The 27,340-nt window shown below is 46.9% G+C and overlaps 1 protein-coding gene across 10 annotated transcripts; it reads left to right on the top strand.

The window, feature by feature from the left end:
• The first annotated feature begins 5,268 nt into the window (after positions 1 to 5,268).
• On the top strand, positions 5,269 to 26,980 carry LHX9 (LIM homeobox 9). 10 transcript variants are annotated; one of them, XM_050307114.1, is made up of 8 exons: positions 5,269 to 5,319; positions 6,576 to 6,673; positions 6,919 to 7,051; positions 12,337 to 12,619; positions 14,362 to 14,564; positions 15,346 to 15,701; positions 20,842 to 21,044; positions 22,261 to 26,980. In XM_050307114.1, the coding sequence occupies exons 4-8, from the start codon at positions 12,446 to 12,448 to the stop codon at positions 22,516 to 22,518; spliced, it is 1,194 nt and encodes a 397-aa protein (XP_050163071.1). In that variant the 5' UTR covers positions 5,269 to 5,319; positions 6,576 to 6,673; positions 6,919 to 7,051; positions 12,337 to 12,445; the 3' UTR covers positions 22,519 to 26,980. The 10 variants fall into 10 exon arrangements, with proteins under 10 accessions (XP_050163071.1, XP_050163074.1, XP_050163076.1 ...); XM_050307119.1 differs by lacking the exon at positions 5,269 to 5,319 and having other exon boundaries at positions 6,150 to 6,673; positions 12,337 to 12,405; positions 12,501 to 12,619; XM_050307117.1 differs by lacking the exon at positions 5,269 to 5,319 and having other exon boundaries at positions 6,147 to 6,673; positions 15,349 to 15,701; positions 22,261 to 25,102.
• Positions 26,981 to 27,340: the final 360 nt, after the last annotated feature.

Here is a 27,340-nt window from a genome sequence, read left to right as displayed (position 1 = left end):
ATAAATGTTGCTTTTGATCAAGGAGCTCTGCAAAGCAGTAAAATATGAGGAATTCTTTCTAATAACTGCCTGAAATGTCTTACAAGTCGAGGAGCTGAAATTTGGAAAGGGAAGAAGAAAGAGTGTCAAAGAGGAGGGACAACGTCTAAAGTGAAAGGATTGTGAATGTTCCGTGATCTTCGGCAGAAGCTGGCGCTGCTGTGACCAGCCCCGCAGCCCCGCAGCCCCTCAGCCCCGCAGCCCCGCAGCCCCGCAGCCCCTCAGCCCCGCAGCCCCTCAGCCCCGCAGCCCCGCCGCCCCGCAGCCCCTCAGCCCCTCAGCCCCTCAGCCCCGCAGCCCCGCAGCCCCGCAGCCCCTCAGCCCCGCAGCCCCGCAGCCCCGCAGCCCCAGCCCGCCCGGCCGCGCTCCCCCGAGAGGTGCGGGGCTCACGGTCCCTCACGGTCCGTCACGGTCCCGCCGCACCGACGGCCCGGGCTGACTGGGGCACCGCCGACGGTGTCCCGAGGGAACGGGCGGGGAACGGTGAGGCTGTGGCTGCACTAAAATGTCAGCCGTAGAGCCGCCACAATCGCTTCTCTATAACCTGTCCCTATCCAGTGATTTGCCAAGTCTCTGTGAAAAACGGACTATAATTTCTTTAGAAACGCATTTAATCATGAATCACCAAGCAAGCGTGTTTCATTTTAAGCTGTTACAAGAGGACAATATCAAACTCGCTTGCAATATGAAACCCGAAAGAACTGAAGGCTCCAGAGAGCCGAGGTTGGTTGCTTTTGCTTTCAGGCTGGCCAGCAGACCGCAGTGGATCCAGTTGCTGGGGCTGTAGTGCTCTCCGAAGTTGCCCGCTTGCAGAGGGGTAACTGCTGTGGCTCTCTCTGCGCACAGACACGTGAGTAAGAAACCTGGCCTTTCGGCATCAGCTTGTATGTTGTCTCCGTGACTTAGTAAAACCATTTATGGCGGGGTAGTAAGAGTTGGCAACCTATCTTAAGTGTTTTACCGTGACTTTAAATGAGTCAAGGACGTTTTAAGTCCTGGGAAGGATTTTCTTCGTCAAAAGATTGCAGCATTTCCCAGTAGCGTTATCTCTTGGAAATAGCATGAAGAGCACTACACAGCAGCAATTTAATTGACTGTCGTTTTATAGAAGTTCTATTTCCTTTGGCAAGTCCGTCACATTTAGGAGGAGAACCCATGCCAGAAAGTCTGTTTCCAGCCAGCTTTCACTAAAAAGAAGGAAGAAAAGAAAAAGAAAAGAAAAGAAAAAAAAAAAACCACAAAAAAAAACCCCAAAAAAACCAAAACCCAAAGCAACAGCAAGATTATAGGACCAAGGGACCAAGATGGGTTTTATGTTTTGTATTGGTATAGAGAAGTGACAGAAGATGCGGGACTCAGTGGAAGAGTGGACGGTTTTCATGAAGCAACAGGATTTGGTACTCCAGCTAATGAGAAATAGCAGTTTGTACTATGTACGTCCAAGAAGGAGGCCTCCCGTGGGAGCAAACGGCGGGAGTTGAGTTGCTTGCAGTGGAGATAAGATCAAGGCCACAATAACCCACCGGCCAAGCTCTGTTACTCCTCCAGTGTGTGCCCGAATCTTCACCTGGGTGCCACATCAAGTGTGGTATATACGGGTGTACCCACGGTGCATTTAACTTACAGATCACACTTGAAAATGGTGGGAAGAGTGGGTGAAAGCATGTGACAGACAGCTCGAATATGTACAGCTTGGTTCTGGGTCCGATTTCAGCTTTTTCTTTTCAAACTTTGTGTTCCAGTCCAAGTGGCGGCAGAGACTCGGTTTCTTTATGAAATCCCCTTTGGTACTTCTCTAAGGAGGCTTGTCAGAAGGCAAGGCTTTAGGGAAATACAGTTTTATATATAAATATAGCTTTAGGGACCTATTTACAGGCCATGGCGAGAGACTGAGATCACCTCGTCCTCTCTCCTGCTCCCGGTGTTGGGCTATACCCTGAGATGAGCTATTTTCGAAGCGAAGGTATGCAGAGCATTTTTGTAGTTATACACAAAATACAGGAGTTTAAGAACAAAAGATTGTTCTGGACAGTTAAACTGGAATGAGTTGGAAGGATACTTTAGGAAGTGGTTTCTTGGACACTAATTAGGACCATTTGCTTGGGGTTGCCATTATTTTCCTTTAAGACTGGAGGGCACAATAGATCAAATGATTTATATATCATTAACAATTCTTGTTAACCATAAGCAGGATTGGGCTTTTCCATACTGATTACCGAGCAATGCAATAAGGACTTGTTTTATTTCTTCTGCAGTGTCCATATGAGCAAGTTAACGTGAAAGACCAGTCCAAAAAGAAGGGCTTCAACTCTTTTTTTTTTTTTTTAGTGTATGAGTATTAACGTCCTACATTCTGCAAGAGTGGCTGCGAAACCGAAGCCCATCATCTCTTTGTGGCTACCACTGCTGGAATACTGGCATTTGCTGTACCTGATCCTGACTCACAGTGAATGCATTTTAATTGTCATAAAACACAAACTGAACCATATGTGAACGTGTGTTTTAAACGGCGCATCACTGATCTCCCTTTCCCTTCCTTTTGGGCTACAAGTAATGGGTCACAATCATCACAGTGCGATTATTTTCAATTTAAAAGAAAGTAAGAAAGGGAGCACATACGATCAGTAAATCAATCAATCCCACGGGTGTATCTAACGTTACTGTTGTAAAGCAACGTGGCGACCAGGAGTCGTCGATGCCCATGAGTTTCGGCTGCTGGGAGGGCGGGAGGGGCAGGGCGGGACGGCGCTGTGTGCTGTGGTGTGTGTTGCTGTGCTCTGTGCTGTGCTGAGCTGTGTGTGAGCACCGCCGAGCCCGCCTGTCGCTCCTCACCGGCAGAGGCGGATGCCCGGGGCGGTGGAGCGCTCCCGCCGCGTACCGGGAAAATCCGCCCTTTGGGATAAGCCCATCCCCTTCGACTGCTCCGGGGGATGCTCCGACGTCTGTGCACAGCGAGCTTGGCCATGCCTGAGCACCAGAGCGGCGCCCGGCCCCGGAGCCCTCCCGAGGGGAGGCCGGGGAAGCCGCCGCCGGGTCTCCGGCCCCCCCAGCCCCGGGAGATGATCCTGCCGCCTTGGGGCAGGGCTGAGGCGGCTCCCTGACACACTTGCTGTCGGATTAAATCCCCGGCAATGAGGTGGGGGATGGTAGGAAGAAAGGCTCCACAGAGTGACTTGGGTTCCTGAATAATTTAAATTCTTTGTATTTGATTGAACATCGGTCTATTTGGTGTCCAAGTTTGTAAAAGCCTTTGAAAGACAAAAGAATTCTGTTTGCAAACATAATATGAAGTGTAACGCACACCACAGATATTCATGAGCACCCAGGAGGTACTGAGCACTCCTGTACACTCGAGGCCCTCACCAAGAGCTACCGCATCTTTGTTTCATTAACACCAAGCCCTCCTTTATTTCCTGCTAAAGTCACCGACATCCGGACAGCTGTATTTATTGTCTCTCACGACTTCTCCCACAGATCTTCATTAAGGCTGAATGGCACTCACGTACCATGTCCTGTCATAGTGTCGATGAACTGCTACTCCCAGAAAATCCTAAACGAATCCCGAACCCAGTCAGTGTCCCTGGGATGAAACCGGTCTGCTCTCGCCGTGGAGCGCTCTGCCACTGGGAGGACTCGCAGGCGGTAGTGACTTTCGGGACATCCCAATGCCTCGCAGCAACTCCGTCATGGACCTTGGCTGGGAGAGTTTGGGGTTTCTCGGAGGGGCTGTAGTAAAGGGAAAGGTTTTTTTGGTGATTATTTGTTTGTGGCGAGTTTGGGGTTTTGGGTGTTTTGGGGTGGGTTTTTTTGTTTGTGGGTGTGTTTTTGTTGTTGTTGTTGTTTGCCTTTTTTTTTTTTTTTTTTTTTTTTTAGTACTTTCAAATGAAAAGCCAGTTTCATTTAGACGGGAAGCTATTGTCAGTTTCCTGGTGTCCCATTTTGATCTTTCCTCAGCTTGGGTTGAACGAGATGTCTTGAAACCTATTCCAAAAAAGATGCTTGTACAGGCTTCCAGATGCTAAGATTTAGATCATTTGAACGTCAGCGCAGCCTTCTGGTAACAAAAAACATCCAAATGGATTTCATTTGTGTGTTAACATCCGTCAGATGGGAGAGTAGCACAGTTTAGAGCTAAAGTCTGTTTTCATCGTTTTAGCAAGTGGGTCCACATGAACATCTCGTCTGGCAAGTCAATAGTTTGAAGCTACACTGAACAGACTGATTCCAAATATCTGAAATGACTCGGAATAGCTCTGCTAACAAATACTGATTTAATGTATGAGGCTGTTACTGCTGTTTATATAGCTCCGCGTGTCCATGCAAATAAATGGAGAGAGGGGTCATTGCGGGGAGAGACAGCTCTAAACGGACCCAGGGAATTGTGTGCCCCAAAGCGGCGGCCGGGACCCAGTCCCTCGCCAAGGTACCGCCCGTGGGTCCTGGTTCCGAGCGCAGGAACCGAGCACCGGTCACTGTCGCTGATCGGCCCCCGGCCCCCGCCGGGATCCTCTCCCGGCTGTCGTGCTGGGTGGGGGATTTGTAACCCACGGGCCGGTGCTGCTGCCGCGGCAGCAGTAATGAAATAAAGCATAACATTAGTTAGGCGTGACGCAGCAGGTGGCTTATTATAAGCCTTGCATATTCCTCTGCCTCCTGCTCCCATTAGAGCACCGGTAATTGGGGAAAAAAATATTTTAGGCGACTTAGAGAGTAAGCGGAGGCACGGGGAAGAGCCCGCGGCTGCGGCGTCCAGCGGAGCCAGAGCCGGAGCGGGGCCGGGGCTGGGCTTCTCCCTCAAAGTCGCATCAACAGCACCGTGGTGATTATGATACTAATAATTCTTATTGTTGTACCTTGGCGCAGATGCCGGCTGCTCTCTCAGGGAGGTTAAGGAGGCAGCACGTCCCATGAAGGCCCGTCTCTCCCTGTGTGCTCAGCCGCTTCCCGGCACGCACAAACCGACGGGTTCGGATACCCCTGCGCCAGGGCTGCTCCCACTTTTGCCTGGGATGGCCTTAAACTTCCTGGTCACCAGCGGATTTAACGAAAACCTTACTTTAAAAGCTCTCGCCATACAGAACATGGGAGCAAGACGGGTTTGCATGGCCCCGGAGCCGGCGCAGCAAACGCTGCGTGATGAGAGCTCATGGTCCCTGCCCTAAATCCACTACTCCTGCAGACACAGCTTTTAGGTTCTCCACCAAAAGTACCCGCACGAACACAGGCACGCACGCACACACACACACACCCGCCCGACACCTCTCTGGCCGGTTTCTCCAGGTGAGCTGCTGCTGCTGGGTGGGATGTGCCCTTTGCTGCCCGCCCGCGTCCGTGGGGACCGCGGGCACGACGCCGCCACTCCCGCCGAGCTCCCCGGGCTCCCCGCGCTCCCCACCCAGCCCTGCCCAAGGGAGGGCGGGCAAGGGGCCTCCCCGCGGCGGCCGGGAGGGAGCCCGGGGCGGGGAGAGCGGCTACCCTGTGCCACCGCGCTGTTACCCGGGCGCTGCCGAGCTGCTGCCCCGCCGGCGGAGCCGAAGCACACGGGGACGGAGACCTGCCACCCTGCCCCGGGCGCACGGCCGGACCCTCCCCCAGCCGGTGCGCAACCCGGCGGGCAGCCGAGCCCGCCCTGCCTCCTCCGCACTCCGGCGGGGCTCCGCTGACAAACTCCAAGGAAGATCATTAGCATCCCTTGCTTCCTTTTTTTTTCTTTTTCCAATAGATTACCAAGCTGGCCACGTAGACCTGAGGGTCACATGGCTCAGGGGAGAAGGGCTGAAACTGTCGCAGGAGTTAAGAGAAACGGGCAAACAAAGCAGAAGCGAGAAGTCATCTCGTGTGGCTGCTGCAGAAACAGCTCCCCCGGCCACAGGGTCCTCGCAGTGAGCCCCTTCCTGCGAGAGCCGCTCCGCCGGGGCCGGCGGGAGGAGCGGCCGCAGCCCCTCCGCATCCCGACCGGGAGCCGGCTCCTGCCTCCCCGCCGGCTCCCCGCTTCCCCCGAGCAGGGAGAGTACGAGAAATGACTCTCGACCCTATATTTTTCTATTGTTTTGAGCCGGTGGATCAATTGTCATCAGTACTGTCACCTAAGAAGCAATGATTCCGATTCATCTTGGCATCTGATTTTATTCTAATGGGTTAAATTGGGTTCACTTTTACAATTATCCCAGGTTTGACTGCGTAGTATTGCATGACAACTCACAGTTTCATCGGGTTTGGCAAAGCGAGGTTGCTCCATGAATCCGTATATCATATCACATCAGATCAGGCTGAAGTTTGCTGTTTAGCGACTCCATTTGAGAGGCTTTTTATGAAAGTGGGAAGGGTTGATGCAGTCCATGGCTGGTTCAGTGCGATTTGAAAAAAAAAAAAATGTGGAGAGATGGCAACAACCCGGGGTTTGCTGCTCAGCTGTGAATAAGCACAGAACGAAAAAAACGACGTGATGGGGAAACGCTCAGCTCGCTACAATATTTTTAACAGCCTCTCAGTCCTCGCCTTTTTTTAATTTCCTAATATGTTCTTTGCTTTATTAGTTTTATTTACAACCAGCTCCCCATTAACACCTCACCTGATTACTGAGGAGCTGAGACAGCTAATCAAGAAAATCCAGCAAACCAGCCAAAATCGAGAGGTGGGATTTATTTTTTTGCTTTCATTCAATATTCTTCGTGTTTATTTATTTATTTGTTTTGGAAAATATTTCGAAACAAACAGAAAATAAAAGGCAGGTATCAGTGTATATTGGCGGGAGGTCAGAGGTTAGAAATTCACGTCAATTCTATATCAGAGGCTATGGGGGGGGGCGGGGGAAGGGAGAGGGAGAGAGGGAGAAAAAAATCTTTCCACCAAGCAGCTTGTTTATTTTAATTAACATAGGGATCCTCTGCTAGGAACAAGGAACAACCTCCATCTACTGGCTAGATCATTGCGTCTCTTCTCCATCCAAAACCCATCCCTCATCACTCATTAAGGAGGGTATAATTTTGGAAGAAGCTTCTGAGGTTTCAAGGTAAGCTCCTGCATGAGTCTTTGCTAGCAATGCAGCTATTTGGACCTCACGGATGTAATTTGCGAGGTGTTTCTTTGGCGTGGTGTTGTGTGTTTGTTTGAGGTTTTTTAACAACACAGAATGGTAGTTTTCCCAGGTGTATTCGCAAATAACATTTCATGCATCTATGTTTTAATCTAGAAAAATAGCAGCCTGGGAAGGCTGAGCCGTTCAGCTCAATTAAAAAAAAAAAAAAAAAAAAAAAGCCCTTGTTCTTTGCCTTTCTTTTATTATTTTTTTTTAATGGAATGGTTCCTTTCATCTGTCTGTGAATCTAGTCTGTGAGGGAGTTCTTTTCCAAAGCAGCAAAATATGATGGTTTCCAACGGCTTAATTACAACTGGAGTACAAATACGATTATGGTTAATATCAGACAACTAAGAAGCCGACAGTGCTGAGGTCCTGGGCGGTGAACAGTTTCATGTGAGACAATAATCTGCCTCTCCTGCTTTCTTCTGGCTGTGTGATCACTTGTTTGTGGTCAGTCACAGCGCTTGACCATGGAGATATGTGTTTGGGATTACCATGCAAAGCACCTAATTGTTTATTATTTAAATATCATCTCCTTAAGCAAATGAATACGTGGCTTAATTGACATGTTTTCAGATTACCGGGAGGTACAAGCACATTGGAGCTTTGGGGTTTTTTAATCCGATGCCGTTTATGGTTAAAGATACCCTGCGCTTGAGTCCCTCGTACTGCCAGCCCCCGCACAGCCTGGCTGGGGAGGAGAGGGGCTGGTGCCCGAATCTGGCTGCGATGCACCGGCTTTTAACATGTCTCTAGCACATCTGAAAGTTGGTCCACGGTACAGTCGAGAGGACTCGAGGGAGGAGAAAGATGGTGGTGGTAAAATATGTTGTATCTGACTCCGAAGTGGATTTTTAAATAATGTCGAGCTGGGAAAAAAAAAAATAAATCCAAAAACCCACAAGACCAATCCCCCCCCAAAAGAAACCTATTTGAATGCTGAAAACGACATTAGCTACATTTGATACCGCCGCCGAGAGATGTAACTCTATTCAGATTTTCCTTCTTTGTGTCTAGATTGCTTGTAGTACCCGCGGACTTCACAAAGAGATGAGGTTGTTCATTAGTAGCACTGTACTCCACCATAAGCTCGTAGAGCAGAAAATAGCGTTAGGATTTAAAAATAGATCTGGCTTTAACCACCCGACTCGCAGGCAACAGGATCGTAATCCTGTTGCTGTTTTTACTACGCGCTTTAAATTTCTGGAAATGATTAAACTGGAAGTGTCTTGAAAAGTTCAGGTGCTGACGGAGAGGGTGTGAAGCCCTGATGCCCTACGGGGCGGGAGGCGGCTGGCCCGGGCAGTGCCCTACGCATGCAGCCGGGACACGCCACGGCCTCAAATAGGGCAGGCGAAATCCAAACCATTTCTGCTTAAAGAACACCCCCTCCTCCCCACCCCCAACCCCCGCCTGAACACCCTCCCCTTTCTCCTAATTATTGTTGGTCAATTATTAATTTGCATGTAGACCTTGCCCTAAATCCTCCGAACTAAACACAAGATCGTTCACGCTGTGATGGGCTTTAGACGGTAGCCCGTGGCCAGGGAGAACGCGGGCTCGGCGGCAGGGCGGATCGCAGTGACCGCACGCTGAAATCTGCCCAGGGCACACGCTAATTGCGAAGGTGGAAGCGGCTCCAGGCAGTGCCCGGGGAGCTGCGGGCAGGGGCTGCGGGCAGGGGCTGCAGCGGGGCGCGGCGCGATGTCCGTGGGAGCTCTCCAGCCCTGCGTGGGCAGGCAAACGCTGGACTTGTGGAAATCCCCACAGCGATGTATTCCACAACCTCCCTTCCCCCCCACCGCCCCCGCCCCCCCTCATAAGCTTGGGGAGCCCGGGTAGAGCCTTACAAAAAGGAAAAAACTGAGAGCGCCTGTCATGTTACTAAAATATTCTGAATATTGCACATCAGATATCCTTCCCCAAATGCTGCAGAGAAAGGAGATAAAAGCGCCCTGCAATGAGGAACTGCTAATGCCTATGGATTCATGAGGGACAGGCTCGCAGATTTGGATTTTAGATTCCCTGTCGTGCTCTTTTTGAGCTTTTCTCTCCCATCCCCAAGCAAACCAGCAAAACTGTACGGAGCCCCTCGTGCTGTAATGGCAACCTCTCGCTACCAGCCTGCCTCAGAGCAGCGGAGCATCAGTTCGCAGCGAGGAATGAGATCTCAGGAACATTGAAATAGATTTACCTTGATCTCCTACAGGCCTTTTGGAAACGGAGAAGTCACGTTTGATGCTAGCAACAAACTTTTTGTGTCCCTTTAGGTAAGAAGTGGTCTGCCAGCATTAGGATGTTAATCAGAAAACGCCTTGGAAACCCCTGGCCTCCTTTACTGTAGCAGCAGTAGCTAGTAGCGTATCCTTAACCGTACCTGATGGAGCAGAAAGAAAGGACCCTCTAATTAATTAAGTGTGCCCAACCGGAGGAGGCTCAGTCATTTCTGAGTTTTGTTATGAGTCTGCCCAATTACTCCTAACGGCGCCGTCGAGACAAGGTAGAGACGGGAATTTAACAAACAATATTTTCGATGTCTCTCCCTTGGACCAATACTTTGACACCGCACCTGCAGAACATTTCAGTGAACCCGAGAGAGCAAATGCGAGACAAGCGAGACGAGAGGGGAGAGGGGAGCGGCGCCCGCACTCGGAGCACCAGAGGCGGGAGCACAGCCCGCTCGGGGGGCTCAGTGTCCCCACTTTAGCCCTCGGAGGGAACTGGGCTCGGCGGTCGCCCAGGGGCTTCCCCCAGCCCCCTCCTTTCCCCGCTCCCGGCGGACGCGATGAGTTTGGCGGTGCTCAGCCCGGCAGGGACACGGTCACAGCGGGACGGCGGCGGCGGCGCCTCCGGGAGGGTCTGCGGGGGCGGCCCTGGCGGGCGGGGGTCAGCGGGGGTCTCAGCCCGGCACACGCCGGGGTGTCTTTGGCAACCCGGACGCCACGGGAAAGGCAGAACATTTCCAGGAGAGCAGAAGCAACACGAAACGGAGGCAGGGTGAGTTACCCCGACAACATAGCTGGAGAGGAATACAGGAAAATCTAGTGCGAAGGGGAAAAAAGCCGAAACAACCCCTGAACGTGCCTGTAGAGAGGAAAGACTGTATCGCAACTATTAGAAATAAACTCGTCTCTGAGTGAGATTTTTTTGACTTCTGTCGACAGCAATCGCTGCAATCCCCCAAGCCAGGCGGTACCTGCCGGGCGCACAGGGGTTCGTCCCCCGCCCGCAGCGCTGCCGCCCCTCTCTCCCCCCTCTCCGAGCCGCTCCACAAAGGCCGCGGGCCCCACAGCCGCTCCCCGGCGGGGCTGGGAGCGAGAGGGAGGCACCTTCGCCCGTCTCCTGGAGCAGCCGGGGCGTCGCGGAGGGGCGACGGAAAGGAGGGGGTGGGGAAGGGTTTGGGGATCCCGAGCGAACAGCTCCCGTATCCCGGATCGAATCACCTTGTTTATTTTTTCCTGGTGTCTTATTGTGTTAATTGACTTGTTTTCTCCAAAGAAAGCCTATACTTCCCTCCTTATTACCCACACACAGATTTTTTTTTTCCAGACCGGGAGTGCTCTGCAGGAGACTATGGCTTGTGGAGGGATCTGCCCTTTTTAAGGGAGATTCCCTTAGCCCTTTGAGTCTCGTTGGTTTTATAGCTATTACTCTCTTATTAAAACACACACATATATACAACACATTGATTTCCATCCAAAAGGGCTAATTACATTACTTACAGTAAATAGCAGCCCTGCTGTCCAGGGTCTAGTGTGCCAACAGAGAAAAAAAATCCCGGCTTATTTCACTTGATTGACTTCATCTTTGTGTGAAATTGTGTTTTATGAGCTGTATTCTGGCACTCAGAGGAATGTAGCAACATTCAATCTGCAAATAACATTAATTTTAGCTACTTCGGGGGAAAGAGAAGGGAGGAAACTGGCTGCCTGAATCTTGGATTACATGGAAGAGGTGACTCGAGGAGCCCCTGAGGATGTCTCTGGGATGCTTTGGAAAGGAAGTGGGGGCTGGGGTACTTCTTTCACTAGTCGCACTCGGGTTTGGTGTGGAGTGTCCCCCAGGGAGCAGGGAGCTCAGGACTGCCGCCAGGAAGATCCTTCAGTAGGGATCGAGGTGTCAGGAAACAGCCGGCAGCTGTTTCAGGGAAAGGCAAGGAAGACTGGTGCGAAAAGTAAGTAGGGAAACGGGAAAAGGAGGGGAAGGGGAACAGACAGGGAGATTAGACAGGAAGGAATGCATCGCCCAGTCCCCTACACGCAGTGATCGCTCGCAGTGCGCGGCCGGGGAGCGGGAGAGGGGAGACGGTCCCGCCAGGGCATCCCCTGGCCTGCCGGGGCTGTCCCCGCGGGCTGCCCGCGGAGGGGCCGCGTCCTGCTGCGGGTGCGGGCGGGGGCTCCGCGGGGCCGGTAAGCGCTCCATCTCCGCGGAACCCTCCTGCTTCCGAAGCTCCCTCCCGCCCCAGCACTCCTCCGCGGCCCCCCGGGTCCGGGGAGCAGTCTGGCCGCTCCATCCCGCCTCGGCTGCCCCGCCACGGCGCTTCTCTTCCTTCTCCCCTTCCCGCGGCGGCGGCAGGAGAGGCGGTGCCAGCCCGGGCGGCCGCGGAGCGGAGGTTCCCGCGGCGCGGAGGTTCCCGCGGCGCTGCCTCGAGGGGAGCGGGGCCCCCGGGAGGGGAGCGGGGCCCCCGGGCCACCCTGCCCCTCTCCAGGCGCCGTCGCCGCCAACTCCCGGGACTCCGTGTTTGGGGGAGGTAATAAACCCCACCCCACCCACAGCCCCGACCGTAATGTTTGTCACTGCTTGCCCATCACTAGGGGTTGAGAGGAGTATGACAGGTCTTTGTTGTCTGAATAAAAATCAGCGGCAGCTCAAGGGAGAGAACTCCTCCTACTAAATTATCAAAAATGGGCTGGCTTTAGTCTCTTAACAAATTGGACAGAGCTCCGGAAAGCAGCAGTCCCAAATCCAACCTACAGGCACTGGGAACTTTAAAGCAACCAGGGACTGCTGAAAATAGCACTTCTTTTTGCTTTCTTTGTATTCAAAACTATATCCTTTCCCGACCGATTCTACTGCCCCAGGTCCAAGTCTCTCCAGTCAGGAGCCCCAGCTCTCCAGAACAGTAACAGATCCTTTAGCTCGCTTTTATTATTTTATTTTTAGAACTAATTATTATTACGTTTTCTCCCCCTTGTTTGTTTTCTGCACATCTTCAGGAAGCCCTCGGTGCTTGTGCAAAGAGAAGCTCCTATTGCAACCTCCCTCCCTGCGCTGTGCGCCTCGGTGTAAACATTTTGGATGATCTAAAGACTCTGGGGTCTGTATATGGAAATAGTGGGGTGCAGAGCAGAAGAAAATACTTGTCCTTTCCGTCCCCCAGCCATGCTTTTCCACGGGATCTCCGGAGGCCACATCCAAGGAATCATGGAGGAGATGGAGAGGCGATCCAAGACCGAGTCCCGCCTGGCCAAAGGGGGACAGATGAACGGCCGAGAAACGGTAAGAAATAAGCTGGCATTCTTTGCAAGGGAATCCCTGCAAGCATGGACCGGCACCGGGACAGACCGTGGCTCTGGGGAAGAGAAAGGCACCGCTTCCCCGTTACCCTTCCCTGCCACCCCTTGCTTGTCGAAACCCTTCCGAGGCTCCCTGTAAACCCACCCGTAACGCTGGGTGCTGTGCTGGCCAGGCTCGGTTATTACCTTTGACTAGCCAATGTTGTTGCGTGTGCTCTCTGGAGCAACGGGGAAACTATTTTAAATCGTACCAAGGACGGGTCTGCAGCCCTTGCGGTGGAGCAGCCTTTTGCCCCTCTTCGGCCGGCTGCGGCCGCTCTGACCCCTCCGAGCAGGGCTGCAGCTGGAGCTCCCGAGGTTGTGCTGTGCTTTTTTTCTGCACTCCTGGCACCTCCTAAATTAAACCACAGACCGCTACTGCTTACTTTTTGTAGCTGTTTTTGGTCTGAAATGTGTGATTGATACGAAGAGGCACCGCTCTCTCTGAATGTTACGCCGGCCGACTACTTTGCTTAGAAGTAACATCTCCTCTTTCGGTAGTCAAAAGAATCAAAGTCTTCAGATACGTACTGAGGGATGTTGGAGAAATCGAGTGTCACGCTGGGCTTTGTGCAAAGCGAGATCTCCCTTTCTCCAACTTGTAGGGCTTCCGCCGATCGCGCACAAGGCTCTGCACACAAAGTAACGGCCTGAAAAACTGCTTTAAGGCTTTGGGCCATAGGGTCGTTTCCCCCTCCTCTTAAATAAACTCACGCTTTGTTATATGAGGATTTGCAATGTAAATTTAACTCGCCTTTTCAATTGTTGCAAAAAAAAAAAAAAAAAAAGGGGGGGGGACACAACTTCATATTGGAAAAAATGAATGTGGAGTTGCCACTTTAAACAGTTGCAACTTTAGAACAAGATGTTTGGTTTTGTTGTTGGTTTGTTTTTTTTTTTTCCCCTGTTACTTTATCAGCAAATGCTGCACCAAGTTTCACGGCAGAGCTTTTGTCTCCGCCGTCCCTCCATCTCCTTTTGTCCCGAGCGACACTCCTCGTGGGGAGCAGATCAATGGGAACTTGCAGAAGTTTACTGACAAAAAGATGCAAGTTTGAGCTGAAACCAGCCTGTGCCACCTTTCTGCCCATGTCGCTGGCCGTGCTGGTGAGCGTTCCCGGTCACTGCTCTTTACATCATCCACCTGTCTTCTTTTTCTTACTCCTGTTTTAAATGGCCTGACTTTCTTTAGAGATGCGGTTTCAGCTCGTTTAAATACGGGTAAAGATTTGGCGTAAAACGAGTGCAAGCCTGAACCCTCTGCCATAAACTTTCGGAACAGGAAAACAGTATTTTCCTGCTTTAAAATGCTGTTCCTGTGAAGTGCTCTAAGATTAAAATGCTAAAGTAAAGAGGAAGCCGCAGAGTTTAACTTCAGTACTTCAGAAAAGAATGAGCTCTTCTTTTCTTACTGTGGCCTAATCAGTTGCCTTCACGTACTGATATGACACTAGATCGTTAGAAGAGGTTTACTGGTATAAACAAGAAAGCTGAATCGCGGTAAACACTTTACTAGCGGGGATGGTCCCGGCTACCCCTTAAACTTCCAGCCGGGAGCAGAGTTTGGTCCCAGAGAGCAGTGCCTTTGTACGAGCCCCGGGCCCCGCGCAGGACCAGTCCCCAGCCTAGCCTGCCTGCCTGTCTTTCTCTCCCTGTCTCATCCCTTGTGGTGTGGTTGTTTTGCAGAACATGCCCCCCATGAGCCCCGAGAAGCCTGCTTTGTGTGCTGGTTGTGGAGGGAAGATCTCAGACAGATATTACCTGCTGGCTGTTGACAAACAATGGCACCTCAGGTGTCTTAAGTGCTGTGAATGTAAACTGGCTTTGGAGTCAGAACTCACCTGCTTTGCCAAGGACGGCAGTATTTACTGCAAGGAGGATTACTACAGGTACAGCAATAAGTCCCTATGGGTTCAGAAGTACATCCCCTCAAAAGACATTATGAACCGAAACGCTCTTTTCTCCACATGGGCTTCCAAAGGTAGCTTTTCGCAGTCAGCGATTCCTTAATCCTGTAAACCCGTCCCCTCCGAAAAGTCTCGCACGTTTAAAAACTGGACGGACCGTCAGGGGACGCGCTGACTGAGCATGTGTGGCGGTGCACAAACAGGCGAAGGCTCTCCCGCTGCCCGGCGGTTTCCCTCCGTAAATACCAGCGTAAGACCCAACAAAAATTCCCCTCTGCCCGCAGCTTGCCGGCTTTCCCCGCGGTCCGGGGACCCGCCGCCCCCGCTCAGCCCCACGGAGGGTGCCCGGGCCCCGGGAGCGGGCACTGCTGATCCTGATCCGTGCCTTACAGCTGTCCGGGGCTTCAGCTCCCCGCGGCACTTCTGGTCTTGACAGGAATGTCAGGAGAGCGGGGACCGATGTCCCCCGCCCCGTCCTGCCCCCGTCCCTGCGCACGGGCAGCGGGAGGGCTTTCGCCCAGATCCCGAGAGAGCAGGTCAGCTCAGCCGCAAGGGCGAGTCGCTTACCCTGGGACCCCAGAACCGGCTCCCGGAGGGTGTCCCGACACCGGGAGGGCCAGGGGCCACAGCCGGTGACACGGGCCATCCTGGGGCCAGGGTCGTGGCCAGGCTCCCTCCCGTGGCCGGGAGAGAAGGCGAGCGGCACGGGGGCAAGCTCTGTCTTTGCCGTTCTAGTTGATGCCCACTTTTCCGTTTCCTCCAGAAGGTTCTCCGTGCAGAGATGTGCCCGCTGCCACCTTGGGATCTCAGCCTCTGAAATGGTCATGAGAGCCAGGGAGTCGGTTTATCACCTGAGCTGCTTCACCTGCACCACCTGCAACAAGACTCTGACCACGGGCGATCACTTTGGCATGAAGGACAACCTGGTTTACTGCAGGGCCCACTTCGAGTCCCTTTTGCAAGGAGAATATCCCCCTCAGCTGAGCTACACCGAGCTGGCTGCCAAGAGCGGAGGGCTGGCCCTGCCTTACTTTAACGGCACTGGCACGGTCCAGAAGGGGAGGCCCAGGAAAAGAAAGAGCCCTGCCTTGGGAGTGGACATCGTCAGCTACAACTCAGGTGGGAAACACACGCCGAGCCTGCCTCCCGCTCCCCCGAACAGAGCGTTCTCGGGCTTCCTCTCAGCTAGGCGGTGCGTGAGTAACTCAGCCAGGCCAAATCTTGCTTAACCATTGGAAAATCAAACAAACAGCCCTCTGAGGGTTGGAGCGTTTGCAGGAAAGCTAACAGCAGCCCTCCTCAAAGGCTGTCTTTGCCTATTAATGTCAAACACCCAAACTTAGCCACTTCCCAGGGTAAAGACAAAAAAGAAAAAAAAAAGGGAAATGGAAAAAACCCCAACCCAACACCAAAATCACATAGCTTTTTCTCTATAGGAATCTTAGAGGAAGTGTTACCATTATTTATATTTAGTTAGCTAAAAGTATTTCACCATTTAAACCTCGAATTAGAAGTAACCAAATGAATCAGAAAAAAAATAGAATGAAAGTTATAGTATACAGCTCCTACAATGCCAATGTAGTATGCACATAACTCGATTTAGATATTCAATTTATAGTGATTAATTCTTCAGGCTGAATAATTCTGTTTTACTGGCACATAAATGATCAAACTGTACAAGAGGTCAACGAATACATGTTGTTCCATGTAACTAAACCCTAAAAAATGTAATTAAGGAGAACTGTTTCTATCATCTCAGCAGTAGGAAAGAAAAAAAGTGTTACCCTGTATTAAATGTCTTTCCTAAGTCCGGTTACTTAAGTACCAAAACCGTGTGTAAACAGACAGTGCAAGTGGCCAGAGGCAAAGGAGTTTCAGGTCAAGCAGTTGAGGCAGAGTTTCATTAGATGGAAGACGAAAGCAGTAAGGGTAAATATGAACCAGCAAACTCCTAACTCCAGAATTATTTTAGCGAAGCTTAAGCTCCCGATGGACGTTAACGAGGAGAGAAAGCTGTGAGAAGCAGGAGAGGTGCAAGGTGCTTCATCACGAAGCCGGCAGCCGTCCCGGCTCCAGGGCTGCGAACCGCTGGCCCCACTGGTAACCGGGACAGGGGTCAGGGCCTCCCCTTCCGACAGTCGTGGCCGAGAGCAGCGCTCCGCTGTCGGCCTGGAGCACTCTCCCCTCCACCAAGTTCAACCCGCTGCCATTGAGATCCATAAGAAATCCTCCACCGCCCCCCTGCCCTCCCCATCCCTCCCCCGGCACCTCCTCTGGGGCCGCTTGTGAAACGGGCTTTAGCTGGGAACCAGGGAGCTGTGCAAGGCGATTTCATATCCTCTGATGCGTAGACCTTGGAGCCAGGGTAATCACTGCGCTAATTGTTCCTTGTTAATTGAAGATGACATTGGAATCCCTGGCTACGGAGCAGCTTCCAATCAATCCTGAAAGCTGCTAAAGAAAAAGGAACCTGTAGCGCAGCCAGGACTCATTCAGCCCCGGCTTCGAATGGTGGAGTTTCCGTGCGCCCGCGCTCCGCTCTGTGCTATCCCTGGTCCACACACTGTCACCCGAGTCCCCGAGATTCCTAAACGGAAATATTACTAGGGGCAATTTAGCGTTAGAATTAGGACCAGAAATTAGGGAAGGATGAAGAGTTGTGGGTAGGACAAACCTCTTAAACTTCAGTTCAGGACTCAAGAGAGACATTATTTGCGTAGGCAGATATAGTTTTTGTGAGCTAGTCTTAAAACTCCCCTTCTTTACAGCAACGGGTCATATAAGATGTACCACTGACTCCAAGCGAGATTAAAAAGCACTGCCCGTTATGAAAATACATCTCACTGCATTGAGATCTCACAGAATCCTCCAGGCAACAGAGAGAGAGAATAAAAAACCCCAACAACAAATCAGCAAACGCTCGAATCTGATGTTTTGGACTCAGGCTAGATGGCTGAGAAATACGTTCTGTTAGGGCCGTGATTTTTTTTTTTTTTTTTAAGTATTATCTAGCAATGTCCAGGGTTGACACATGGAGTCGAGAAAGTACATTTTGCAGCCAAACCGTGTATCCGGTGCAAACGACTCCAGCCCAATGACCCACTGCCTCCATATCCAGGGGGAGGAAAGTGAATCCGTAACAGTTACGAAATGAGTTGCAGTCGATGAAATCTCTTCTTGAGAGAAAAAAAAAAATCTCCAGCTAATTGGCAGCCACTTCCCTACACACACTTTTCGTTCCCTTCCCTGTGACTCAGTAACTGCTGCTGCACGTAATTATTTACAAAGGGCAAGCAGCGCACAGAAAACTAAATGTCGGGTGCACGATTAGCGCTTCCAAGGGAGGAGCGGGACCCCGCAGCCCATCGGGCAGCCCGGGCGGGCCGTGTCCCTGCCGTGGTGCTGCCCCTGTTCCCCTGGGACGGGAGGGCCGAGGGGCCCCGGGCGCGGCCCTGCCCCGGGCTCAGCTCTGCGCTGAAGCTCCCCCGGGCCGGGACACCCCGCTCCGAGCCGGCAGCCAGAGCTTCTTCTTGCCACTCCGTGTTGGGTGGGCACCACGGCTTTAACCTCCCCGGCAAGCCAAGGCGGTGCCCTCCCGAAACAGAGACCCCCGCGGGTGTCCGCGCCCGTGTGCCAAGCCATTATGGGAAACGAACTCGACCTTTCAAAACCAAACCCCGGCGAAGCTGGAACAGCTTCACCCAGCTGAGCATAAGCGGTGTGCATTCACAGGCCATCCCGCAGGCCCTGGCTCAGATTTCTGTCCACATCATGTTTCAGGGGAGCTGAGCTCAGGCCCAGAATGGAAAATCCGACCCTGCTGCCGGATCTACAACAATTTTTCTATTCTACATTTTGTTTGGTAGTTTCTGTTCCCCAGCTCCTCGGTTGTAAAGTGGAGACACAACAATAAATAACTCAAAATGTTATGCTGTAAAAGTCATTCATACCTGCGAGCTGTCTGGAATCACTGTGAAAGATGGAAGAAACTATTCAAAAGTACTTAAAACGTTCAAAGCCTTCTCTATATCAACTCTTATATCATAGAATTAATATGCATTTTGTGGGAAACTGTGTTGACTTACAGCTCACAGGATACAGAAATGAGATGGTGAAGAAGATTTCCCTAGGAAAATATTTTACACAGCTGTTGCTCAAAGAGCTGTTTACTTTATTTCATTATATGTGTGTGTGTGTGAAAAACTATGAAGAGTTCACTTGAAGAATTCTTGGCAGTAAGGAGCAAACTGTTCTAGCTCTTTTGAAAGCAAAATTAAACAACCCTCCAGCCCACTGCAAAGAAATGAGCAATAATGTCTTGCCTGATTTTTTCTTCCCCTTAGTTTTCCAGGAGATAGTGTAAAACTCTGCTCTATGATGTGGCCAAACCACATAACACTGTTTCACCCTTGTAAAACCGAGAGTGAGCTGTAATCATTGTGCAGGACTGTCTAAGGATGCTTGGAGCTCTATTTTCATTTTCTCTTGAAAATAAAAGCTAAAATAAAGTAGATCACAGACAGAAAAAAAAAAAAGAAAAAAAAAGAGTACAGAAGCAAAGGCAGCAAGCAGGACAGAGGAAGTTTGTGTTGCTACTGTAAAACCAGGGAAAACAACACAAACAAGCAGCTTGCAACTCTGAAGTAAAATCTGAGGACTGAATTCTGGTACTCTGATTTATGTCAGCTCATAAGTTACAGCCCACGCAGTTTGACTGAAGGCAGTGTGATTGCTTGTGAAAACAAGTAGTAAATACAATCCAAATCTGGCCTGATATTGTTTTTAAGGCAACTTTCAACTCCTGATATTTTCAGAAGTGTCAGCTTACTTTGTTTGAAAGTGCAGATATACTTCTCACCAAGACTAGAAGCAAAGCTAGCTATAATTAAATATTCACCTGACTTTCTGTCAAAGTGTTGTCTTACCAGCATCTGTTCATGTTGACTTGTCTTATAATTCAAAAGAGAAAACACCTTCAAGAAACTTTTTATTTTCTCCTGGTTTCAAGTTGCTTTGTCTCTGTTTTCAGCACTACCGACATCAGTCACTTGGTATTGTGTGCTTTGTCTCTTTCTCTCTCTCTCTCTCCTTTAAATTAGGAGTGGGGATCAGATAGACCTTGTAAATAATCCAGTAAGTGTTGGAAAGCAGTTCAGAAGTCCAAATGAACAACTAATGAAACTTGGTTTAATTTACAGACATTCTGAAACACTTTTAATTAGATCTTCTTTAATTAATATTCCCTGCTATGATGACACCAATAATTTTCATCTGTGAGACTGAGCTATCTTTATAAAACAAGAGCCTAGAAATTACTAACCCTTCTGTTTATGCTGAAAAGAAAAATATAAATATATTTCTTACTTCTTTTTGCCAATACTGTAATTTCTTTCCCCAATATGAAGTAATAATGCCACTGTTCCCAAGGAGCTGCAGCTCTTGTATACAGTTCACATCCATAAAAGTGTAATCTGGAACAAACTTATCTTAGACACTTTGAAAATCCTGAATCAGGAAAACCAGGGAAGCTCTTTTCAAGTTTTGAGCCCCTAACTGGTTGCTTGTAGAAATGTCCTAAATCAGCATCAACTAAGAGCTACTGCTGGTTGGGATTGGGATTAAGGGACTGAATCAAGACCTTGATACAATTGCTTTCTAGACATGTTTTACAGATTAAGGTCTTTGAGCAGCTCATATAAACTCCCAGGCAGAGTCCAAAAGCATTTATTTTATCAGCAAAACCACTACAGATTTTACACCTTCTTGATGAACTGTCATAAGAAACTTTCCTGCTGTACATCTCCTTTTATAGGTGCTTGTGATTTGGGGAAAAGCTCAGGAACATTCAAAACGCTAGTTTGACCTTTATTCTTCTCTCAAGCAAAGAGTGTTTCAATGAGTGAGATTTCAAAATCTGAATGAGATTTCAAATGACTCTTTGAATGCCCAAAGCCAAACCATCACCACAGGGAAAAGAATAAATGCTAAAGGAGAGAAAACTTTCTAAATCTGCCCTTAGTAGGTACAGGCCTGGGGACATAGCATGTTTTAAGAATAGGAAACTATAATATTCTGGATCTTTTGGGTCTAATTTAATTATCACGTCTGGATGTATCCTCGTAGCATCTTAGCCCTTCCTGCCTTCCTTTCTTGCTTGTTTGCTTCCTTCTAAACTGTATGCGACTCAAGATTTTTTTGCCTTGGTATCCTACGTGATGTGTGGCCACTAACTCCTTGTTCCACCTTGTTTATTGAACAGGTTGTAATGAGAATGAGGCAGATCACCTGGACAGAGACCAGCAGCCTTATCCCCCGTCCCAGAAGACAAAGCGCATGCGCACCTCCTTCAAACACCACCAGCTCCGTACCATGAAGTCCTACTTTGCCATCAACCACAACCCAGATGCCAAGGACCTCAAGCAGCTTGCCCAGAAAACAGGCCTGACCAAGAGAGTTCTGCAGGTAAGAAGCCACATCGCAGGCTTGACAGCATTTCCCCCTACCCCTGCTAGTCGACAGCATTTCCCTTATGTGTAATAACAGCAGTATACATAGAAATACCTTTGCTAGGTGTGTCCCTAGTGGGTGTGCAGAGGGGTTTGGTATTACGTGGCAGGAGTGCCGAATGTCTGCCTCACTGCCCCAAGGCAGCCGAATACGAAGGTGTGATTTACAATTAGAGGCAACCTCAACATGAGGAAACTGTCTTCAGAGTCTACCAACCCAGCAGGTATCCTGTGACTGGTAGTCTCTCTGTGGTGACCTCACTAAGGGTAGAGGTAGCAAATACACTGATTTTATGCACACCGGGTGAAGCCTTTGGGCTCCCCAGAAGTAGATAATGTGGCCCCTCACTAAGATCCCCCACTATGTTTGAAGCAAGCTTTGACCAACATGATCCTCCAGGACCAGCTGGCTCCCTCTCTCAATGCTTGTTAGGCATCTGTTATCATTAAGGGCCTACATAGTCAAAAGTCACTTCCCTATGAAGGAAAGCCTAGTGAATTATGTTAAAAAACCCCTACATGGTGTGTGCTAGCTCAGGGAAGTTAAAGTGAGGTGTGTATTATATGCAGAGTGCCAAAGAAGGGCAGAGATGGAGGTAGGAGAATCTATTAGCGGCAATTCCTTGTCTGTGTTACATGTCACCTAAAACATTTTCAGTGAACCTTACAGAACAGAAAGACCAGGTGACCCATATCAACAATCTGTATGATAGAGGTGGTGTAATCACCCCTCCATCCTCCTCAGCCTTTTCAAATAATCAAGGCAAACTTTTAACCTTGGCAAAAATCTGCTCATTCACCCTTCGCCTCAACCTTTATCATGTGTCTTGACCCCAAAGCTACCCAACCCAAGGAACACTACCTGGCCATCAAGAAAGTTGCTTTCATTTGGGGATTGAATGAGTAGATTTTTCTCAGGGCTGCTCTGAAAGGGCTGCACATTGGGCTGTGACGTTCCAGTGAGCACCTGTAGCACTGGGCCACTGGGCCTGAGAGAGACAGTACCACCAGTAGCAAGAATGGCTGTAGAATGACTTAGGTGATGTGCCACACACAAAAAACCAAACATCAAATAAATGACTTGAAAGCAAGAACAAAAACAAAAAAAAAAAAAAAAAAAGAGCAAAACAAAACAAGCATCGGTAAAGAAATCAATTGGGATTGGTTTGCAGGTTTGGTTTCAAAACGCAAGAGCCAAATTCAGAAGGAACCTTTTGCGGCAGGAGAATGGGGGTGTCGATAAAGCTGATGGCACCTCACTACCGGCACCGCCCTCAGCAGACAGCGGCGCACTCACTCCACCCGGCACTGCGACCACTTTAACAGACCTGACCAATCCCACTATCACTGTAGTGACATCAGTGACCTCTAACTTGGACAGCCACGAATCCGGGAGCCCCTCACAAACTACCTTAACGAACCTTTTCTAACATTTCAGTTGTTTTTTTTTTTTTTAATTCTTACTCTTCATTATTATTATTATTATAATTATTATAATTATTATTATTATTTTCAAGCCTTTTTTTAAAAAAAAAAAACACAACAAAACCAACAAACCCACAAAATATTTGGGAAAATAAACAGCTTGATGTGTAGCATCTGCAGCCACTTGGCAAATGAGTTTGAAGTAATATGTTGCTATAACAAATGAACATTTATTGTTGTTAAATTGTACTCAAATTTTTTAAATTCATCAAATGACTGGAGAGAAGGTTATGAATCATTCTCATAAGTGCCTCTTAAAATTGTATGTTACTTATTTCCAGAACCTTGAAAAAATTGATTGTTACCACAAAAAGAAACAAAAAAAAGTTTCTTTCCCTCCTCCATAACCAGATAAAAACCAGCACCAAAAGAATGCTGCTTCAGGATTGTATGTTCACTCACAGCATTTAAGAACCCTAAATTTAATTTCATTTTTATAATGCACCTAAAAGTTTTGTATGACTTATTTTTTTAAATGTTGAATAATAAATACAAAATTAATGAAACGAACCATTGCAACAGTCAGACTGGAAGCGCCAAGGCTCTTTTCTAAGGCATAAGTCACAAGCCTGATCCTCCCTGAGCACTGGGGATCTCACTGGGATAGCTAAATGCTCCTCTGCCAGTTCTTCACCCAGCTGGGACGTCCTTGGCCACCACTGAAAGCCATGCCTGGATGGAGGGCTTGGAGAGAGAGAGATCCAGTGATGAGAGTGCATGTGGGTGAGGATGGCAGGATCAGGCCGCTGGTCTCCAAATTTGTGTCCTGTACATTAAGAAGACAAGATCTGGGAAAAAAAGCCCTGCAGAATGGGCTCACTCCTATAAGAATATTATTAAATTAATAGTATCAGAATAACAATGCAGGTGAGGAGTCCTACTGATCTGAAATATTGCATAGGGAACAGTTTTAATTTTTGTCTGTCAAGTAGCTCTGATTTGGAAATAAAAAAAAAAACACACCTAAAAATTGCAGTTTGTTACATGGCTTTGATGCCACACCATCAAAGCACACAGGAGGCTGCCCAGCTACTTTAGTGAGCACAGAAATAAATTCCAGGAAGGTATATTCCTATGCATTATTGAAATGAATTTTTGATAAATCCTACTTTTTTTTTTTTCAGGGAAAATGGAAATAAGCAAAATATAATTTATTAAGATGTTTAAGGAAAATTATTTCAGTACAATTTACTCATCACTATTTTGAATTTACTTTAGATGTTTCCTGAGATTGTATCAGACACTTTGTTTAACACAGGAACTTAAAAATCTTTAGTTCATTAATATTTCTAACATATACTTTAACTTTTTAAACTTTGTAGAAAAAAAACTCTCAGCAAAAATCGTACAAAACCAGGAATTGGCAGTGAATAACTTCAAAGCCGATAAACTCAGAAGCCTTGTGGATGCTGATCTGAATACATTTCTTAGTTTACAGTAGTGATCTTTCTTTTTTAGTTTTATTTAAGCTAAAAGTCTGAATGGTCTGGGCAGTGGTGAATGTTCATTTGTATCCTTTTATTGTAGTTGAACACCAATTAGATTGTGGAGAGTCTCAGAAACAAAACCGAACAAAAACCAGTCAAGATCTATGTCTTGCTTTTAGTGGATTGTTAAGAATAACTTTGCACATATACCCCACTTTTTAAACACCATCAAATCTCTTTTTGGTGGTCAAAGTGGCTATTTAATATATTTTAAAGGTGTCCTTTTTGGCTGTATAAATGTGTGGTTACATATTGACAGTTCACTGCCCACATTAAAGTGCATTATTGTAATTTTTGCTCAGGGTTTTTAGAAAATTAGCACAGAAAAGTAGCTTATTTTTAAAAAAAGATGACGGAAGAGATGTTAACACTGTAATAGAAGAAAGGTGTGTTTGCCATTATATATTTAGCAAGTATGGTTATCATCTTCTACGGATATTGAATCTTGACTTTTCCTATTTCTATTACCTTATGGGCATTTACCACTAACCAGACCAAACGACCTTGGTAAGGCTGAGATCTTTATTAATACACTTTTACAGGTAAAAATATTGATACTTATAAATTTTGTTCTTTGACAGAACAATATATGGTACTAGAGATCTACTTTATTAAGTAGACTAATTAAAACTCAGTTCTACTATGTGCCTTATGATATACCTTGGGAGTAAGTTTGTGAAAAATCAGGATATATGTGTTGTTTGTTAAATTAACTGTTTTAAGCCCTTTTGACACCTCACTAGTTTTGTACTGTTTTACCTCTTATTTCTGAAACTCTTTTTATGGTGTATCCTGTTAGAGGGGACAAACATGTCATAGAAAGCAGTTGTGCACTCTTTCAGATATAGTTGATAAATCCAATAATCTTATATATTGAGCTTCGTGTTTATAGTACAGTAAGTGGTCTAGCAAAATTGTCCATGTTTCTTTGTTTATTGATAAATGCATTGTATAGAAACTATTTCCCCTAAATATTTATGGACCAAACAATTGTGATATATCCTATTAAATTTGTGTGAATAAACCATTTTGAATCTAAGGAGTTTTATTTCCCATCAATTTTTCGTTGTTGGTTTTTTTTCTTTTCTTTTCTTTTTTTTTAAATTTAAAGTCTCTGTGTACCAGTGCGTCTCTTTACTTTTACGGTATCTCTGAACAATTGGTATTAAACACAGAAACACAACCTTTTAAATTTTTTAAAATATGGTTCCTTCTTAGGTTTTCAGTTTCTTCGTATTCGATGTATGTGCTACTGCCGGTGCAATTTAGATTTTAGCCTTTTAAGCTCCTTTTTTGAACATGCAAAGTAATGCCCCACTGATTTGATATTGAAACCCTGTCTTAGACTTCTAAAAGAGCCAGAAAACTAGCAGCTAAAGTAATTGCATGACAAATATAACCTAAATAGTATGATGAAATGAACCCAGATTTAATGCTAGGTATATTGAACACAAAATAGAATTGCAGACCCCGAAAAGCCAGGTTGCTCTGTAGTTTAATAAATTGTCACTATGATTTCTTTCAGGGAGAACAAATCATGGGGCATTACAGCCAAACATCCCGACGTTTGAAAATTCCCTAAAGTATTAAAAGAAGGGGAAAAGTTTGATCGGAAATCCACTGCAGTGAAGACAAAGACAATATTAGGTTATGATAATCATACATTTAAAAATCTATTGAGCCAAAAAATAAAAAAATAAAAGACTCGATGTCATTTCCTGAATGTTAACAAAACATATGTTATTTTATGGTGTCTAATTAACAGAACCGAAGGCTTCAGCAAATTGTGTGGTATCAAAAACAAATTTAGAGAAACTATGTATAAAACCAGAGCAACCTGGCAGCAATCTACCCAGCCCACATTCGACGAAACCTTTTCTTAAAAAAAAAGAAAATAAAAAAATCACATTTGTCAAGCACAAGTACTTGTAAAATAAAATCTGAGTGCATTCATTCCACTTGCTTGCTAATGTGTACTAGTCATATCTGTTAAATGGATTTTTGTAAATTCAAAGAGAACTTTTCACTCATCCAAGATCATAGGAATCAAAACCCAGTAACTTTAGTACTATTGTTTCCGAATTAATTTTTTTTAAATGAGACAAATCTGCATGCACTTTTCCATCTGTCACATATAGTGTACATTTCTGTATAATGAATTTCTCTTTGATGTTTCTTGTATGATAGCTTTCATTAATAAACATTTTATTTGATGCAAACATAGTTAACTTTATGTAAACACATAGTTAATTGTTCCAACTAATTTAAACTTTTCTTTTGAAAAGAAGCAGTACAGTGCAGTTCTAATATGCTATATATATATCTAAAATCAAAAACAATGAGGTAGCAATACTGTCTCGCAGTGTAAAAGTATTTCCTTTGGTGTTAACTTTTTAGTTTTTTTAACTTCCTGTATAAAACTGACATGTTTTAAAAAATAAATTCCCATCAGCATCAATAGTAAAACAATCCCCAAATTCTTCATCAGTACAAGAAAACACGATCAGTACAGTTTGTAAAATCCTCAGTTACTTTTAGAGTACAAGGATAGAATTTGTGGATCCCTGAGCTGTTTACATGGTCACTATGCAATGAGCAAGTATTATATACCAGGAAGTTGGTCCTAAGATTCCCAGTCCAAATCACAGATGATTTTTACAAGCCAGCCAGCAAGTGTAACAATAACCACGTCTTAGTAATGAGGTTTTGTAACTGTTAAGCAACTATTTGCAGAAAGATTTTTTTAAAATATATTCCTATTTAGCTGTATAGCCAAAGCATATGTTAAACAAATTAACATATAAAAGATTTGCCAGAAAAATCTTTCATTAAGATGACATTTTTATTATATACTAATGAACCCTATGTAAACAATGTAACTTTTATGAATGATGGACATTAAATATTTCACTTACGTGTATCCTCAGCATTTTGCATGTTTTCTTAAGCTTTTCCAGTTTCAGAATTCTAAAAAGAAAACCATACAATTATTAGCAACATAAGACAAAGTTATGTGCAGATTACTGCAGCAATCTCTGGAAACCGGTAACTGAGAGTGTTCTAATGGCAATAAAAAGGTATCATTTATTGGTGGTAATTATGGGAAGCATTGTTTAAACAACAGTTTTATAGTATGTTGTAAAGTTCTATTGAAAAGGTTAGCATAGTGAACTTAATTCAAATCAGCTTGATCAGAAATTTAAGCATATTGTGAAATTCTTAAACTGAGCCTTATGCGTATTTATTACTGCAGAAAGTAAGTAAATGTAAGAAAGCAATT

Source organism: Myiozetetes cayanensis, unplaced genomic scaffold (genome assembly GCF_022539395.1).
Source record: "Myiozetetes cayanensis isolate MyiCay16 unplaced genomic scaffold, myiCay2020 scf12, whole genome shotgun sequence".
NCBI lineage: Eukaryota > Metazoa > Chordata > Aves > Passeriformes > Tyrannidae > Myiozetetes > Myiozetetes cayanensis.
Note: the sequence above shows the minus strand (reverse complement) of the source record. Positions and strands in the feature narration are given on the sequence as shown.

Excerpts from the sequence above, each read along its gene's own strand:
- LHX9 (XM_050307114.1), top strand. The coding sequence starts at position 12,446 with ATGGAAATAGTGGGGTGCAGAGCAGAAGAAAATACTTGTCCTTTCCGT. Across the intron at positions 12,620-14,361 it reads AGATGAACGGCCGAGAAACG|AACATGCCCCCCATGAGCCC; the intron begins GTAAGAAATAAG and ends GTTGTTTTGCAG. Across the intron at positions 14,565-15,345 it reads TGCAAGGAGGATTACTACAG|AAGGTTCTCCGTGCAGAGAT; the intron begins GTACAGCAATAA and ends CGTTTCCTCCAG.